Raw genomic sequence first — 18,067 nt, 5'->3', positions numbered from 1 at the left:
GTGAAGTGATACCTCATTCTGGTTTTGATTTGTGTTTCCCTGACAGCTAATGATTTTCAGCATTTTTTCATGTGTTTGGTAGCAATTTGTGTGCCTTCTTTGGAGAAATGTTTGTTCAACCAAAGAACTTTCAAAACATACTGGTCCTTAAAGTTTTGAATAGACTATGTTAGAGCCATATAGATTTTTTTTTTTCTTTTTTAACTCCCAGGTGATTCTAAGTTGTACCATAGTGGAGAACCTCTGTGCTTAACTTGAAGCAGTAGTGCTTCATGTAAGGAAAACAGACCCAGAGATGCCAGAATACAGGGCTAAGGTCCTGGTGAAGCTGAAACGGGAATTCATATTTGGGAGTCATTCTGCTGAACTGTCTCAGCTGCTTATATTTTACCATCTCTCAGTATAGCAGAGCTAGTAATACCAAGCTTCTGTTCCAGCTTTCTACAGAATGTTGGTGGTAGTAGTTACTAGGAGAGGGAGGGGGGTTTACATTGAGCTATGTAATATCTTATCAGGTTCCTTTGATTACTGTTTCTATGCGTTCTACATGTGTCACAATACTCCAGCCAGGGTTAGTGCTAATGCCCTTGCATGGAGCACAGCCCCACAAATTGTTGCTAGAACATCTCCGCTATAATACATCTTAATACAGATTCAGGTATGACATGGGTAGAATTCTGTCAAGCACAGTGCCTTGCAATGGAGAGTAACTGCAGTACATGGCCGTTAAATGAATAATGGTGTTGCAGTGGCTGACTCTCTGAGAAGTTCCACATTTTCTGAAGATGAGACCACAGGCTAGGCAATATACATCCCCACTCTGCTTACCTTCTGTGTTTTTATGTTTTGTCTTAGCAGTGTACTGCCTTGCATTTATATTGTGGGAAAAGTATTCAGACTAAGGAGGAGTGATCTTGCCAGTGTGTGAATCCAGTTCTGCCTCTAGGCACTGAATTACCAGTTTAGGGCTTTCTCTAGAAAACTTTCCTATTACCTGCAGTATTAAAAAACAGTAGATGGAGGGTCATACCAAATCCTGGCATTGACCTCACATCTTAGTTTTGTAGAAACTATTTTTCATTATTCCCACCTGAATAGCATTTTAAAACATTCTTTATCAGTGCTTTTATTGTAAAACTCTTGACATTCATTTCATTATCTTTTTTACATGAAGCCTTTTACCTTATTTCAATATTTTTTACAGCTTGCTTTTTTAGACTGTAATCTACCAAAATACCATTTGTTGAAATATTAAATTACATGTATGTGAAAGGGCAGTATGGCATAATGGTTTAATACCCAGTTTCTGTGTACAAGTCTTATTAGCTCCATCACTTCTCATCTCTAAAATGGGGGTGATAACAGTATCTTTCACAGAGTTACTTATAAAGCTAAAATGAGATAACTTTATCAAGTGTCTATTATAGTGTCTGGCACATGGTATTTTGTCAGTAAATATTGACTTTTAATATGATGGCCTGTACTTTGGGCTGTTTGTGTTTTTATTAGACACAGGGGAAGAAGGCAAGGAGTAGTACACTTACTCAGTTTTTGGCACCTCCCAGGATTGACTCTAAGCGCTGGTACCTAGGCCACTTCAACAGCTTCTAAGACTCTGGGTCCACTATTTTCACATGTTCATCTATGGCCATTTCAGACTTGTAAGGATTCCTGATTGAGTACATTAACTGTGAAGCTAACCTGAAGCCTTCCTAGGAGTTTCTTCTTATTTGGCAGCGAGGAATGGAGCTGGACTTCCTCAGGATTCTCCAAGTCTCCTTTTAGGATCCAAAACTTATCAAAATAACTTAAGTGGTCCCATGGTTTTCAGTGGTCCCTGTAGTCCTTCTCTTGAGTGCTACCTGGATTCACCTGGAAAGAATCTCCCCAAAGTTGGCCGTAGACCTGCTGTTTCTACAAAGTTTCAGTCAGATCAGGTATGTGAGGTGTTAGCAAGAGAACTCTGAACAGTTGTCACAGGTAGACTTGCTGTGAATGCTGTGGTGTTCAGTATTCTGAGGTAGGGAAGGGAGATGGGTACTGTGGGAGGATCAACTGCTGATATGATTATTTGTGATCTATTAATACAAGAAATCTTTCTTCTCTTGTCTTTTAGGGATTGTTCCCTGAAGGGAAGACCATTTCATCTTTTCCGATTACTCATCCAATACCATGAGCCTGAGCTTTGTTCTTTTCTTGATACAAAGAAAATTACTCCAGACTCCTATGCACTCAACTGGGTAATAAAGTGAAAGTAGGAACACTTAATGAAAAATAGCTTTCTATAAAACTATAGTTAGGTTTTTTCCCTCCTCCCAAGGAAGAGAAAGAAAAGCCCTAAGTTATAGACCACTATGTAAACCAGAGGTGTAAAACTATTGGTACTTAAAAAAATTTTTTTTGCTTTTCACTTGAATTAATATGAAGTTTAGCCTTTTGTTTTACATATATATGTAAATATGTGTGACATATTCTTATGTGTATGTAATATATGTAAATATATGATATATATCGGTTCACTTTAAAACTTTCATGTGATTAAATTGTTGATAGTATGTATGTATGTATAAGAATTGATATCCAGTCATGAGCAAAATGACTTAAGATTATCAAATGATTAATATAAAAGAATATAAGGTACACTTCAGTGCTCTGTCATCCTATATTTGTATTTTAAATGAGAAGTTTTATTCTAGGTTAATGGTTCTCAAACCTTTTGGTCTCAGGAGCTCTTAAACTCAGCATTTATTAAGGATTCATAGTTTATGTGAATTATTTTGGTTAGAAATTTTTTTGTGTGTGTGTCTTTTTAGGGCCACACCCACGGCATATGGAGGTTCCCAGGCTAGGGATCTAATCAGAGCTGTAGCTGCTGGCCTACACCACAACCATAGCAACGCCAGATCCGAGCTGTGTCTGTGACCTACACCATAGCTCACGGCAACGCTGGATCCTTAACCCACTGAGCAAGGCGAGGGATCGAACCTGCAACCTCATGGTTTCTAGTTGGATTCGTTAACCACTGAGGCACAACAGGAACTCCAGAAATTTTAGTAATTTATTAATTCATTTAGTAGTGATAAATTCTGTACATGTTAACATAAAGATCCCATTTTTAAATGAAAAATAATTGTGTTTTCCAAAAGGATGTCATTGAGAATAGTAAGATTTTGTAATATTTTTGCAAATCTCATTATTTGGTTAGGTCACAGGCCAGGTACATTCTCATATCTGCTTCTTTATTCAATTTGTGGTGATACTACATTTCATGTAGCCTTTGGAAAATTCATTTGTGAGAGAATGAATATGAAAAAGGCAAAGTCTAACCTGTATGATAAAAGTAGCTTTGACCTCACAGACTCCCCTGTAAATACTCTTGGGAACTTCCAAGCCTTCTTAGACCACATTTTGAGAACTGCTTTTCTAGATTAACTTGAAGATCTTTCTAAAACAGTGATCAAGTGCTAGAAGAATATGTTTAATCAAAAATTTAACACATTCAGGAGCTCCCGTTGTGGCGCAGTGGTTAACGAATCCGACTAGGAACCACGAGGTTGCGGATTCGATCCCTGGCCTTGCTCAGTGGGTTAAGGATCCAGCGTTGCCGTGAGCTGTGGTATAAGTTGCAGACCTGGCTCAGATCTGGTGTTGCTATGGCTCTGGCGTAGGCTGACAGCTACAGCTCTGATTGGACTCCTAGCCTGGGAACCTCAATATGCTGTGGGAGCAGCCCTAGAAAAGGCAAAAAGACAAAACAAAACAAAACAAAAAAAAACCCCACATATTCATTGATTATATTTTACCTAACTTTTTTTTCAGAAAGGATTCCATTGCTGCCACTTACTGTGTGATTTAGTATACTTAACCTCTGAGCTTTGATTTCTAGAATCTGTAAAACAGTAATAATAATAGTTATCTATCTCAATCAGGAAATGGTGACCTCAGAATGCTAACTGGTTTCAGCTCTGGCATACTAAATCTTAGACTGTTTAACACCCTACACTCTAGTTCCCTCTGGGCTATAGTCTTGTCACTTGGAGTAGAATAAAATACCTATAAAATTTTAGTTTTTCTGAGATTCATTAAATCCTCTTTTTTTTTTTTTTGTCTTTTTGCCATTTCTTGGGCCGCTCCTGCGGCATATGAAGGTTCCCAGGCTAGGGGTCGAATCGGAGCTGTAGCTGCCAGCCTACACCAGAGCCACAGCAACACAGGATCCGAGCCGCGTCTGCGACCTACACCACAGCTCACGGCAACGCCGGAACCTTGACCCACTGAGCAAGGGCAGGGATCGAACCTGCAACCTCATGGTTCCTAGTCGGATTCGTTAACCACTGCGCCACGATGGGAACTCCTGTTGTCATTAAATCCTCTTATTTGTGAGAGTTCCCATTGTGGCTCAGTGGGTTACGAACCCAACTAGCATCCATGAGGATGTGGGTTTGATCCCTGGCCTCGCTCTGTGGGTTTAAAGATCCAGCGTTGCTGTGAGCTACGACGTAGGTCACAGACCTGGCTCGGATCCCATGTTGCTGTGTCTGTGGTATAGGCTGGTAGCCACAGCTCCAGTTCGACCCCTAGCCTGGGAACTTCCGTATGACACAGGTGTGACCCTCAAAAGCAAAAAAAAAAAAAAAACCGCTTATTTTTATTGAAGTAAGAAACTTTCTTTTAAGCATTCTGATACTTTAATAGAGGTCTCTCTAATCACATCATACTTGGGAAGTGGCATTTCTGTAGCCAGTACTCTGAATTAATACTCATTGCTGGTAGCAGGTTTTAACTGGTTACTGAAACAACCAGTTTTTCCTTGTTGATGCCCCAAATGGCTCATTCTTGCTACTGGTATCATGTCTATGGAATGGAGTCTTTTTTTTTTTTTTTTTCCAATCATGAGATGAAACAAAACAAATTCTTAAACCTGGAGAACTCCTAATTATGAACAAAAACAGTAGTAGCTTTAGGTTAGCTAAGTGAGTTTAATGACCATACTTTGCTATTCTGTTTGTGTTTGCATATTCTGTATATGTAGTAATCTGTATTTGCAATAAAAATTTTAAGCAACTACAAAGAACATTAGAAGCATTATGTACTTCAAAAGCTTTGTAGTCAACAGTAAGAGCAGTTACATGGGCTGAAGAACCTCAGGCCTTTTTTCTAATCCAAACACCACCACTCACTAGCTCTGTGATGTTATTTAGGAAGGTTATTAATATAAGTCTGTTTTCTTACCTGTAAAATGGGGAGGAAAAAAAATGTCTACTTTGAATATTAAAATAAGATATTTAATATTAGAGTTAAATATTAGAATATTAAAATTATTAAATTAAGTAATTTAATTTCTCTTCCCTTTTCTACAGAATATTAGAATATCAAATAAGAAATATTTAATAAAAGAATATTAAAATAAGAATATTAAACTAAAGAGATATTTAATAAAAGACTGGAGGCAGTAGTTTAGTACTCACTAAATATTCACTAAATGTATCTGTTATGGGAGTTCCCTGGTGACCTAGTGGTTAAGAATCTGGCTGTTGTCACTGCTGTGGCACAGGTTTAGTGTCTGGCCCAGGAACTTTCACATGTCATGAGCACAGCCTGTCCCACAAAAAAAACAAAACACTGAGCTCCTGAAACCTATTGAGGAGCATGAATGTTGTCTCATCTATTTCAAATGATATACAAGTAAGCTTGGGGAGTAATTTGCCTTTACATTGTCATTAAAATTTCATTTAGTGCTCTTAAATTACCATACTTGATCTTTGCAATTACTTTGGAAGTACTTAACCTATAAACTCATGGGTAACTATATTCAAGTTATTATGCTATGGCAGATATGTTCTGGTTACTTTAGATATTCTAGATTAATTATCTTTCTCTTCACAACAGTGATTAAAGGTGGGTATTAGTATTCCTTTTTTAAAACAGAGATAGAAATGGAAGCTTTGGAGGTTAAGTGTCATGCCCTAAGTCACACAGCTAGAAGCTGGCTTCATTGGGCCTTGAATCCACATGCTTTCCCTCTGGATTACATACAGTAAAATTACACATGAAATATAAGGTGCAGACAGTTTGATATAATGTTACACATTTGCCTTAATACTTTTAAAAGTACAAGTAATTTCCAATGATTTATATCTCTCATTTCATTTCCTCATTACAGCTTGGAAGCCTTTTTGCATGTTACTGTTCTATTGAAGTCACTCAGGCAATATGGGATGGATATCTACAACAAGCAGATCCATTTTTTATTTATTTCTTGATGTTAATAATCCTTGTTAATGCAAAGTAAGTATCAAGATGGTTAGATTTTTCTTCTCTTCTCAGGATGCTCTGTTAATATTTAACTCAAATTTATTTGATTCTCATTTACAGAGAAGTCATTTTAGCACAGGAATCTGACAGCAAAGAAGAAGTTATTCGTAAGTATCATCTAATATGGAGAAAACATTTCAAGTCACTTAATTTTCTAAAACTGTTTGCTCATCTATTAATTTAAGAGATTAGTCTAGAAGAGCTCTGAGATTCCATTCAACTCTTACACACTCTCCAGGTACAGACCTTGAAGACTGTTTCCCCTGATTTTGCCACCCTCATTCATTCCTTCTGTGTTGTTTTTTTTCTTCATGATTTCAGTTCTTTTCTATGTACTGTTTCTTTGATTTCATTGTTCAAATAAATTGCCCTCCTCTCTGCTCTTCCCTTCTTTTTTCCTTAATTTACCTTGAGTACTCAGCTTTCACAAGTATCTCCATTGTTCAAATTTTGCTCCTCCTTTTGGGTTCTCCCCACTAGTCCCCACACAGATTTAGTTACTTCCTCTCTATATTCCCTGACACTTTGTAATGTCTGTGTTATAGTGTTTATCTCACTACATTATAATAATTTATCTTAATAACATTTGTTAAACAAGATGAAGTTCCTTAAGTCAGGAACCATTTCTTAGTCATTTTTTATTTCCAAGGACCCTAACATTTAATATGTGTTTGTTAAATGAATCACAGTATTCCAGTCAAGGCTAATAAATTTGATTTGATTGCCTGACACCATCATTCACTAGCAGAATTTCATTAGCAGTTTCAACTCCTTTGGAGAAATCCACTTCTCCCCAAGCAGTTTTTAATGGATCGCTATTGAGATTCCATTTATGTAGTTATAATGTTAAAGATATTCCAACTTTGATATATAAATCATTATTCTTCACAAACAAAAATGTTTTGATACTGTCTTTGTAATCCTATTTCAGAGTTCTTGGAAAATACTCCATCCAGTTTGAATCTAGAAGATATAGAAGACCTTTTCTCTCTGGCTCACTATTATTGCAGTAAAACACCAGCTTCATTTAGGAAGGTATAAGCAGGAAGTGACCTCCTTCAGTATTTCATATTTTGTACATTGTTTTATGGTTTATGTTGTATCCACTTCAGTTAAAATACTCTAGATTGTCATTCTTTTCTTTTTGTATGTTATAGTTTTGTATGGTATTTTTCACTGTATATACTCTCTGTAATGGGGGAACAGACATTTAAAAAGATAGTAAATAGGAGTTCCCTGGTGACTTGGTGGGTTAAGGATCTGGCTTTGTCACTGCTGTGGCTTGAGTCATTGCTCTGGTGTGGGTGTGATTCCCTGGCCCAGAAACTGCCTCATGCCACATATGTCCCCCCCCCCCCAAAAAAAAGATAGTATACAAATATTGTAGCAACCAGTTTACTTCTACTCTCATTATTCTTCATCATTAGAAAACTGACTGTGAGGCACTTCTTAAATTTTTTTTTTATGATATTGATTTTCATATTTTCTGTTATAGTTGATTTACAATGTTCTTTCAATATCTCCTGTACAGCAAAGTGACCCAGTCGTACATATATATATATATATATATATATATATATATGTATTCTTTTTCTCACATTTTCCTCCATCATGTTCCATCACAAGTAACTAGATATAGTTCCCTGTGCTATATAGCAGGATCTCATTGCTTATCCACTCCAAATGCAATTGTTTGCATCTATTAACCCCGGGCACTTCCTAAAGTAATGCTTTCCTGGCTTTAAAAATCATATTACACGAGTTCTCGTCGTGGCTCAGTGGTTAACGAATCCGACTAGGAACCACGAGGTTGCGGATTCGATCCCTGGCCTTGCTCAGTGGGTTAAGGATCTGGAGTTGCTGTGAGCTGTGGTGTAGGTTGAAGGCACAGCTCAGATCCTGAGTTGCTGTGACTGTGGCGTAGGCTGGCAGCTACAGCTCTGATTAGACCCCTAGCCTGGGAACCTCCATATGCCATAGGAGCGGCTCTAGAAAAGGCAAAAAGACAAAATAAATAAATAAATAAAAATCATATTGCAAAAATCAGGTGGAGGATGTATAATTATGCCTCCTTTATCTGGAAGTCAGCTTTGTACAACTTAAATGATACTGAGCTGTCTTTTTTTTTTTAACTTTTTTAATTTAAAAAAATTTTTGGGTCTATTTAGGGCTACGCCTGTGGCATATGGAGGTTCCCAGGCTAGGGTTTTAATTGGAGGTACAGCTCCTGGGCTATTGCACAGCCACAGCAACCCAGGATCCGAGTCGCATCTGCAACCTACACCATAGCTCATGGAAACACCATATCCTTAACCCACTGAGCGAGGTCAGGGACCGAACCTTCGTCCTCATAGATGCTAGTCAGATTCATCTGCACTGAGCCAAGATGAGAACTCCAAAAAATTTTTGTTTATAGTTGACTTACAATGTTCTGTCAATTTCTGCTGTACAGCAAAATAACCCAATCATACATATATATGTTCTTTTTTTTACATTATCCTCCATCATGTTCCATCACAAGTGATCAGATATAGTTCTTTGGGCTATACAGCAGAATAGCATTGCTTATCCATTCCACATGCAATAGTTTGCATCTACTAACCCCAATGAGCTGTCTTTTAAACCAAAAAAAAAGGGTCACTTAGCTCCATAGAGACCTAGAACCTTTCTCAGATTAGAAGAGTTCTTTCACTAGAGAATCTCATACTGAGTGACATGAGCCAGAAAGACAAAGACAAACACCATATGATATCACTTATAACTGGAATCTAATATCCAGCACAAATGAACATCTCCTCAGAAAAGAAAATCATGGACTTGGAGAAAAGACTTGTGGCTGCCTGATGGGAGGGGGAGGGAGTGGGAGGGATCGGGAGCTTGGGCTTATCAGACACAACTTAGAATAGATTTACAAGGAGATCCTGCTGAGTAGCATTGAGAACTTTGTCTAGATACTCATGTTGCAACAGAACAAAGGGTGGGGGAAAAAAATGTAATGTATACATGTAAGGATAACTTGATCCCCTTGCTGTACAGTGGGAAAAAAAAAAAAAAAAAAGAGTTCTTTCAAGAGAAGAAAACACCAGATTAGAAGCCCAAATATAGAGGCAGAGAACTCAAGAAATTGGAATGAAAGGGAGAAATACATTGATTTGTTTGGTCCTTCACTAAATACTGTTTGCATAGCGGTGACATAAACAGTAAATACTGAAGGGAAAAAAAAAAAGCCGGAATATAACTCTAAGAAGCAAAACCTAGTAGTGGAGGAGACACATAAGTACCACTTATAAACAGTTTGTGACCTCAGGTGCTCATGAGAGCTTTATTGTCTTTTTTTTTTTTTTTTTAGGTGTCTGCCATTATACTTGCTAGTTAGAAGTAATCATGTCACTGAAACTTTAAGATGAGGTTAAATTATGTTCAATATGGTGTGTTCAAGAGGCAGATAAAGGAAAACTTTTCAGAACATTTTCCCTCAAAACTAATTACTTGCAAAAGAGATTTGTTTCTAGGGACTAATTTCAGCTATTTTAATAATTGCCTGTATATATTACCTTTAGTTCCCCACTATGTTGGCTAAGTTAGATGCTGGGGTACTGATTATGATATTGAATGAAAATAGTCTTATCCTTTTCTTCTCAGTTTTTTAAGAGAATAGCTTTTATTCTTCAGACATAGTAAATCTGCACTAGCAGTTGCTAATTAGAATAGGCTATAACAGTATATTTTGCAATTTATGCCTTATTTTTCTTATTAAAATATAAAAAGTTGTGAGTAGCCATCTAAAAATTTAATGTTTAAATGTAGGTGATAGTATAGAAGATAGCTGTGTATCAATGTTGTTTTTTTTCTTAGTCTTTCATTTTGTGTGAACTCGTAACAGGACTTTGTATGTAGCCTTTTTGTAGCTTTTGGCCTGTAAAGTTGAGAAATTTTTACATTTTATCTTGGTCTATTAAGAATAGTTTTAGGAAGAAAGTTTGATTTTATTTTTTCTTTATAATGTTTTAAAAATTCCTCTTCATACAGGATAATCACCATTTATTTGGTAGTACTTTGTTGGGGATTAAAGATGATGATGCTGATCTGAGTCAGGCTCTGTGTCTGGCCATCTCTGTGTCAGAGATCCTTCAAGCAAATCAGCTTCAAGGAGTAAGTAAAAAAAAAAAAAAAAAATCCCACTGTTTGGTCAGTGGACTGTCCCCTTAAAAATGCAAGAAATCAAAAATTTCCTCCCTGTTGAGTCTCACAAAATTAATTTACTGTAACAGTGTAGCTTTTATTTGAATGATTAATATTTTAAATCTTCTGTCCAGATGTTCATTTTTAAACTGCCAGCTTATGTGTTATTTTAATTGTCAAGAACTAGTTATTTTCGACACCAATTTTTGTAAATTGCTGTATCTTTTTTCATATTTTAGCAAAGCAACTGAATGTTGTATAAAGTACTTGAAAGGGTGAGTTTAGCCTTTAACAGTTAAATTCTGGGTACTTATACAGCTAATTAAATTATATGGTTTAATGCCTTTTGGTATGTTACAAAGGAGAATTGAAGATATACCTAGTTCTGTCTTTTGCTGCCTCATGAAATCTGATGAGCCAGTTTTTTCAATGTATGTTCTTTATTCCTAATAGTGTAACAGTTAACCATATACGTGTGTGTTTGGAAGGTGGGATGTATTTCAAATATGGAGAGAAAAGGAATGGACATGGAAAGACAGGTCTTTTGTGATAGATCTTTTAAAAACAAGCACCTCACATGTTTTTGTTTTTTTTCTTTTTTCTTTTTTTTTTTTTAGGGCTGCACTTGAGCATATGGAAGTTCCCAGGTGAGGGGTAGAATCAAAGCTGCAGCTGCCAGCCTGTTCCACACCAACACTGAATCTGAGTCACATCAGCGACCTACCTACGCAGGCTCAGATCCCTCGTTGCTGTGCTGTGGTATATAGGCCAGCAGCTACAGCTCCAATTTGACCCTAGCCTGAGAATTTCCGTATGCCATGGGTGTGGCCCTAAAAAGCACCCCCCCCATGCAAATCAAGACATGTAATCCAGTTTAAAGAGACTACGTGAACTTCTTCAGTTCAGACTGGCATTGGAGAACCTCCACTCACCCGCAAAAGATACTTAGTCCTTATGTGAATTGAATTGTTGTTAAGTTTGTGGGCTTATTTGCAAAAATAGGAATTGTTTCTACATCTGTGTGTATAACTATATAGTGTTTTTACAAGTGTTTAACATGATTGACATTAAATTGTTAAATTCCAATATTATTAGTTTTATAGCTCAAACTAACATTTTCCTACTATGTATTTTAACACTGTCTAGTCAAGAACAGTATATACAAAATATTTTAACAGTTTTAAATGAATAAAATTAGTTGAGATCTCAAGGTTATTTTCTGGCGTCTGTAATGTGTGGGTCCTCCTAGTTATATGTGAGATCCAATTTTTAATAAATCTGTTTCCCCTCCTTTGGTTAATTGTCATATTATGAAAATGTGCCCCTCATGGCAAATTCTATTATGTCAAATGTTTCCCTTTTAGGAAGGAGTCCGGTTCTTTGTGGTGGATTGCCGTCCTGCGGAACAGTATAATGCTGGGCATTTATCAACTGCTTTCCACTTAGATTCAGATCTGGTTAGTATAAATGCTGATTAAAATTTTTTGAAAAGTAAGAGAAGAAATTGATTTTTTTTCTTTAGTCCATAAATAAATATACATGTACCAGACTGGAGATGTTTTTTCTTTCTGCTTTAAGGAAGGAGTCTCTGCCCCTATAAAAGTATTGCTCTCCAGTTTCCTTTTCACCTAGGACATCCTTTTGTTATCATAAAGGATAGATGAAAGCACTGTTAACCATGGCTTACTGTTGGTTATCATTGTTATGTCAGTAAATTCTAAACTTCATACTGTGAGCTACCTGATGTAGCACTTAGCATAGGGCTTTGCGCCTGGTAAGTATGAATATTAGCTCGTGTTATGATTGGATAATCTGAAAGTTTTTACTATAAGCCTTTTTTCATTATGAGTACTTATGCATATAATAAACTAATATTTAGTAAGGGTAGTGTCTGCTGTATAAGAGCTCAGTTGTTAAAATTGCTGTCTTAAGTTCACTTTAATTGAAGGAGTAGATGAAGTTGATAATTAAATGTCAGAGATGCTTAGAATATTTGGTAGGACAGGGACTAACATCATTTAAGCCCTTCTGGGGTTATTAGAGCCTCAGGGATGGGGAATTCAGAGGAGTAACTTCTTTTGCTGACTATGCTATCTGCCCTTCTTCCCAACTTGTCTGAAACAGTTGACACTGAGGCTGAAAGGGCATGTAGAAGGGTCTAGGCAGTGTTAAGAGGAAACTCACGGAAAAATGGAGGTAGAACAACGCAGAGGGTTTGGGATGCTACACATGAAGAAGGCGATCCTGGCTTGTTTGCATCCTGAAAGTGAACTATGTGCCTTTCTCTTTCTTGATTCATCCAGGAGGACCTAGATGGTTCTTTTATGCTTATTTTAAAATTTTATTCAGATTCATGAATAACTTGATTTTTCCTTAAAAAAACAAAACAAAAACAAAAAACAAAAAATATCTCAGAGATGGGGTTCCCATCATGGCTCATCAGTAATGAATCTGACCAGTATCCATGAGGATGGGGTTTGATCCCTGGCCTCAATCAATGGGTTAAGGATCCGGTGCTGCCGTGAGCTGTGGTGTTGGTCACAGACGTGGCTTGGATCTCAAGTTGCTGTGGCTGTGATGTAGGCCAGCAGCTACAGTTCTGGTCGACCCCTAGCCTGGGAACTTCCATATGTTGCTGGTACAGCCCTAAAAAAACAAAAAAGAAGAAAAAAAGAAGAATGTCTCTAAGTTAACAATTACTATCATCTCGGTTTAACCTTCCAGACCTTTTATATATAAATATATACTACTTGTTCACTTTTTTTTTTCACTTGATTTTTTCATTTGATAGTTCACTCGCATTTTCACTTCACAGTTTCTTGGAGATCTTTTCATTTAAGCACATTCTTTTTAATGGCCGTATAGTGGTCCATGGTACAGATGGACAATAATTTATTGCCTGAAAAGTTAATGGCTTCTACTGTTTCTGACTGTCCTTTAAGAAATACATGATGTGCCAAGTAAGTAGAAACTAAAAAATATAGCTTGTTTTGATGTATTGTTTTTGTTACGGACCCTTCCGCTCAGTGTTAAACTTTTCTTGTCATGATATCTAAAGACACTGAAGCGTTTTTAGAAAACAAATAGCAAAAACATTTTTTTCCATTAGCATATTTTCTTTGCATGATTTAATCTGTGAATTTCAGCTTTTATTTTCTGATGTGTTATAGGTACATTCATACATATTTTCTTTTCTCCCAGGGACTTTATTTATAAGAGCCTTCACTTTTTTTTTCTTTTTCATGGTGGCAATTTAAATATTGTGGGTTTTTTTCTTGGAAAAATATTTCAAGTTTTGCTAATGTATAAGAAACGTAAGTTCTGTTCGTGGCGCAGCGGAAACTAATCCGACTAGGAACCATGAGGTTGCAGGTTTGATCCTTGGCCTCACTCAGTGAGTTAAGGATCTGGCATTGCCGTGAGCTGTGGGATATAGGTCGCAGACGCAGCTTGGATTTGGTGTTGCTGTAGCTCTGATTTGACCCCTAGCCTGGCAACCTCCATATGCCGCAGGTGAGGCCCTAAAAAAAAAAGAAAGGCTTGCTGCATTAAATTTTTTTCAATTGTCTAGATGCTCCAGAATCCATCTGAGTTTGCACAGTCAGTAAAATCCTTGCTGGAAGCGCAGAAGCAGTCCATTGAATCCGGCTCCATTGCTGGCGGGGAACACCTTTGTTTCATGGGCAGTGGCAGAGAGGAGGAAGACATGTATATGAACATGGTCCTGGCACACTTCTTACAGGTATGTTGACAGATTATTTCAGTTTTAGTTGATTATTGCTGCCACCTTTAAGAAATTCTTAGAGGAGTTCCCGTCGTGGCGCAGTGGTTAACGAATCTGACTAGGAACCATGAGGTTGCAGGTTCAGTCCCTGCCCTTGCTCACTGGGTTAAGGATCTGGCGTTGCTGTGAGCTGTGGTGTAGGTTGCAGACACGGCTCGGATCCCGAGTTGCTGTGGCTCTGGCGTAGACTGGTGGCTACGGCTCCGGTTAGACCCCTAGCCTGGGAACCTCCACATGCCGTGGGAGTGGCCCAAGAAATAGCAAAAAAAAAAAAAAGACAAAAAAAAAAGAAATTCTTAGAGGTAATTTTATGCTGTTATCTACATTGTCAAATTTATCTGTATTTTTTTTTAATACCTTAATGGTTTTGTGTCATGCCAAAAAAGGTCTTCTCCCCCAGATTTTTCTCACATGCTTATATGATTTATTTTTATTTTATTTTATTATATTATATTATATTATTTTTTTTAGGGCCGCTCCCTGGGCATAGGGAGGTTCCCAGGCTAGGGGTCCAGTCGGAGCTACAACTGCCGGCCTACGCCAGAGCCACAGCAACGCCAGATCTGAGCTTTGTCTGCAACCTACACCACAGCTCATGGCAACGCCAGATCCTTTACTTACTGAGCAAGGCCAGGGATTGAATCCGCAACCTCATGGTTCCTAGTCAGATTCGTTTCTGCTGCACCATGTCAGGAACTCCTGATTTATTTATTTATTTATTTATTTATTTTGTTGTTGTTGTTATTGTTGTTGTTGTTGTTGCTATTTCTTGGGCCGCTCCCACGGCATATGGAGGTTCCCAGGCCAGGGGTTGAATCGGAGCTGTAGCCACCGGCCTACGCCAGAGCCACAGCAACGCTGGATCCGAGCCGAGTCTGCAACCTACACCACAGCTCACGGCAACGCCGGATCGTTAACCCACTGAGCAAGGGCAGGGACCGAACCCTTAACCTCATGGTTCCTAGTCAGATTCGTTAACCACTGCGCCACTACGGGAACTCCTGATTTATTTTTTATGTTAAATCTTGGACCATCTGGAATTATTTTTGTGTAAGAAGTAAGGTAGGAATCAAAAAAAATTTTTTTTTCCCCAAATAGCTAACCAGTTATGCTGTCAACTTGAAATACCACCACTTAGATATACTGAATACTCAATGCCTCAGGGTCTGTTTCTGGATTATTTTGTTGCATCCTTTTCTCTTTTTTTTTAATTGTCTTTTTGCCTTTTCTAGGGCCGCTCCCGCGACACATGGAGGTCCCAGGCTAGGGGTCTAATTGGAGCTGTAGCCACCAGCCTATGCCAGAGCCACAGCAATGCCAGATCCGAGTCTGTGACCTAACACCACAGCTCATGACAACGCCAGATCCTTAACCTACCGAGCGAGGCCCTGGATCCAACCTGCAACCTCATGGTTCCTAGTTGGATTACTTTCTGCTGTGCCACGACGGGGAACTCCTGTTGCATCCTTTTCTATGTCTGTTTATGCCCTAGTACTTTTTACAGTTACTCTATAATTCATTTTATTTATTTATTTATTTATTTATTTTTGTCTTTTTAGGGCTGTACTCACAGCATATGGAGGTTCCCAGGCCAGGGGTCGAATCAGAGCTGTAGCTGCTGACCTACACCACAGCCACAGCAATTTGAGAACCTAGCCGTGTCTGTGGCCTGCACCACAGCTCACGGCAGTGCCGGATCCTTAACCCACTGAACCAGGCCAGGGATTGAACCTGCGTCCTCATGGATGCTAGTCAGATTCCTTTCCCTGAGCCACAACGGGAACTCTTTATAATTTTAATATCTTCACTTTGAAGTCAAATAAATATACATGTTTATGTATTCATGACTTTTAGCCACCTTTTCTTTTTGTGTTTGAATGTTGTCTTCATCAGAACTAATTTGTATTAGTGATTTTATACAACTTGTCCCTTTACCTTCTCCAGAAAGCCTCACTCAGTGATGGTTCTTTCTTTATAAAAATAATTGTTTATTAGGTATTCTCTGATAGTTTATACATTAAAGTCTTCATTTTGTGTGACACAAAACTATACAATCAGGAAGATAGTAGAGACAGTAGGTATGGTGATTCACAAGCCACTCAGTTTGTATCCATTTTATTGGGAGTCTGGTTTGAGGAAGTTGGTCTAAAGGACAATCTTTGAAAGACAAAATCAGAGAATAAAAAAGGTGTTTGGGGGAGGTATTATAAGGTAACTTTATGCCTTACTGGAGGAGAGATTTTAGAATCTTATACAGAATAACAAAAAATAGGGACTCAGAGTTCCCATTATGGCTCGGCAGGTTAAGGACCCAGCTTTGTCTCCGAGGGGATGTAGGTTTGATACCTGGCCCAGATATCTTTCTTGTGTCTTTGTCATCACTGTTTAGATTTATTAATTTTTAGTAGTTTGTAAACTGTTAGTGTTCTATCATTTCTTCTTCATAATTAGCTGTAATGTTTTCTTTTATATTTCCTTTTCATAAAGGACCCAAAGTATTTTTGAAAGCTTTTAAAAATCATTCTGGTTACATCTGAAAATACAAAATTGAACTGATTTTGGTTTGACTCTCTATTGCACTGTTACAACTATAATACAGATAAAATCACACTCTTGTTAGTAGCCATGAAGTTTTTCCCTTTTTCCCACCCAGGCGCCAGAACTTACAGTACACAAGATAAACGTATGTACTTCTCTGTGCCAAAGTCCAAAATGTCAAAGAAAGGAAAAAATTCCATAAATTAATATTTAACTATATTACATTTGTCAGTGCTTATAGAACTATCAGAAGTTTTAATTTATTGCATTTTGGAATAATTAAAATTTTATTTTCCATTTCAGAAAAATAAAGAATATGTGAGCATTGCCAGCGGAGGATTTATGGGTAAGGTTCTTTTGTTTGTTTGCTTTTTAGGGCCACACCCTCAGCATGTGGAGGTTCCTAGGCTAGGGGTCTAATTGAAGCTACAGCTGCCAGCCTACGCCACAGCAACAGCAGTGCCAGATCCAAGCCGTGTCTGAGATCTACACCACAGCTTATAGCAACGCCAGATCCTTAACCCACTGAACGAGGCCAGGGATCAAACCCACAACTTCATGGTTCCCAGTCAGATTCATTTCCACTGTGCCACGACAGAGACTCCTGTTTTGTTTTCTAATTTTTTATGGCTGCATCTGCAGCATATGGAGGTTCCCAGGCTAGGGGTCAGATAGGAGCTGCAGCTGCCAGCCTATGCCACAGCCACAGCAGATTCGAGCCCTGTCTGTGACCTACACTGCAGTTCACGGCAATGCTTGATCCTTAACCCACTGAGTGAGGACAGGGATCAAACCAAACCCAAATCCTCATGGATACTAATAGAGTTCATTACTGCTGAGCCACAACAGGAACTCCTGGGTAAGGTTTTAATTTATTAATCCCTTTGTCTTCACTTTTTGGAGCATATGGAAGTTCCTGGGTCAATAATTGAATCTAAGCCACAGCTGTGACCTATGCTGCAGGTGCGACAATGCCGGATCTTTTAACCTGGTCCAGGCCAGGGATGTAATCTGTGCCTCTGCAGCAGCCTAAGTTGCTGCAGTTTGATTCTTAACAGTGAACTCCAGAAAGGCTTATTTTAATAAGTACTAGTGTTAAGCAAGTATTGGCCTAAGGCCCAGTGTTATTTATTTGGGATTCTGACAACATAATACAAAGCTTGGTTGTTAAGCTTGTTCTCAAAAGTGTCTGAAAATCATTCTTTTATAGTATATATGGTCTAGGTTTTAGGACCTTTTTTCTAAACT

General features: G+C 38.0%; 2 protein-coding genes across 3 annotated transcripts in view; one reads left to right on the top strand and one right to left on the bottom strand.

Moving 5' to 3' along the window:
• TBC1D23 (TBC1 domain family member 23) overlaps positions 1-18,067 on the top strand; it is a 66,281-nt gene that overhangs the window by 30,458 nt on the left and 17,756 nt on the right. For both annotated transcript variants that reach the window (XM_047793769.1, XM_047793759.1), the window contains exons 5-12: positions 2,117-2,240; positions 6,164-6,288; positions 6,376-6,422; positions 7,247-7,350; positions 10,345-10,467; positions 11,862-11,954; positions 14,069-14,239; positions 17,123-17,165. In XM_047793769.1, coding sequence (XP_047649725.1) covers positions 2,117-2,240; positions 6,164-6,288; positions 6,376-6,422; positions 7,247-7,350; positions 10,345-10,467; positions 11,862-11,954; positions 14,069-14,239; positions 17,123-17,165 — 830 coding nt within the window. The remainder of the gene's footprint in view (positions 1-2,116; positions 2,241-6,163; positions 6,289-6,375; positions 6,423-7,246; positions 7,351-10,344; positions 10,468-11,861; positions 11,955-14,068; positions 14,240-17,122; positions 17,166-18,067) is intronic.
• Positions 15,005-18,067, bottom strand: part of LOC125134462 (uncharacterized) — a 32,936-nt gene continuing 29,873 nt past the window's right edge. Inside the window, exon 2 of the mRNA XM_047793799.1 lies at positions 15,005-15,282. The gene's annotated coding sequence lies outside the window, so the exon portion shown is untranslated. The remainder of the gene's footprint in view (positions 15,283-18,067) is intronic.

The sequence above is a fragment of the Phacochoerus africanus genome, chromosome 1 (assembly GCF_016906955.1).
Source record: "Phacochoerus africanus isolate WHEZ1 chromosome 1, ROS_Pafr_v1, whole genome shotgun sequence".
Lineage (NCBI taxonomy): Eukaryota > Metazoa > Chordata > Mammalia > Artiodactyla > Suidae > Phacochoerus > Phacochoerus africanus.
The sequence above is the reverse complement of the archived record's forward strand: the minus strand, read 5'-3'. Positions and strand labels throughout refer to the sequence as shown.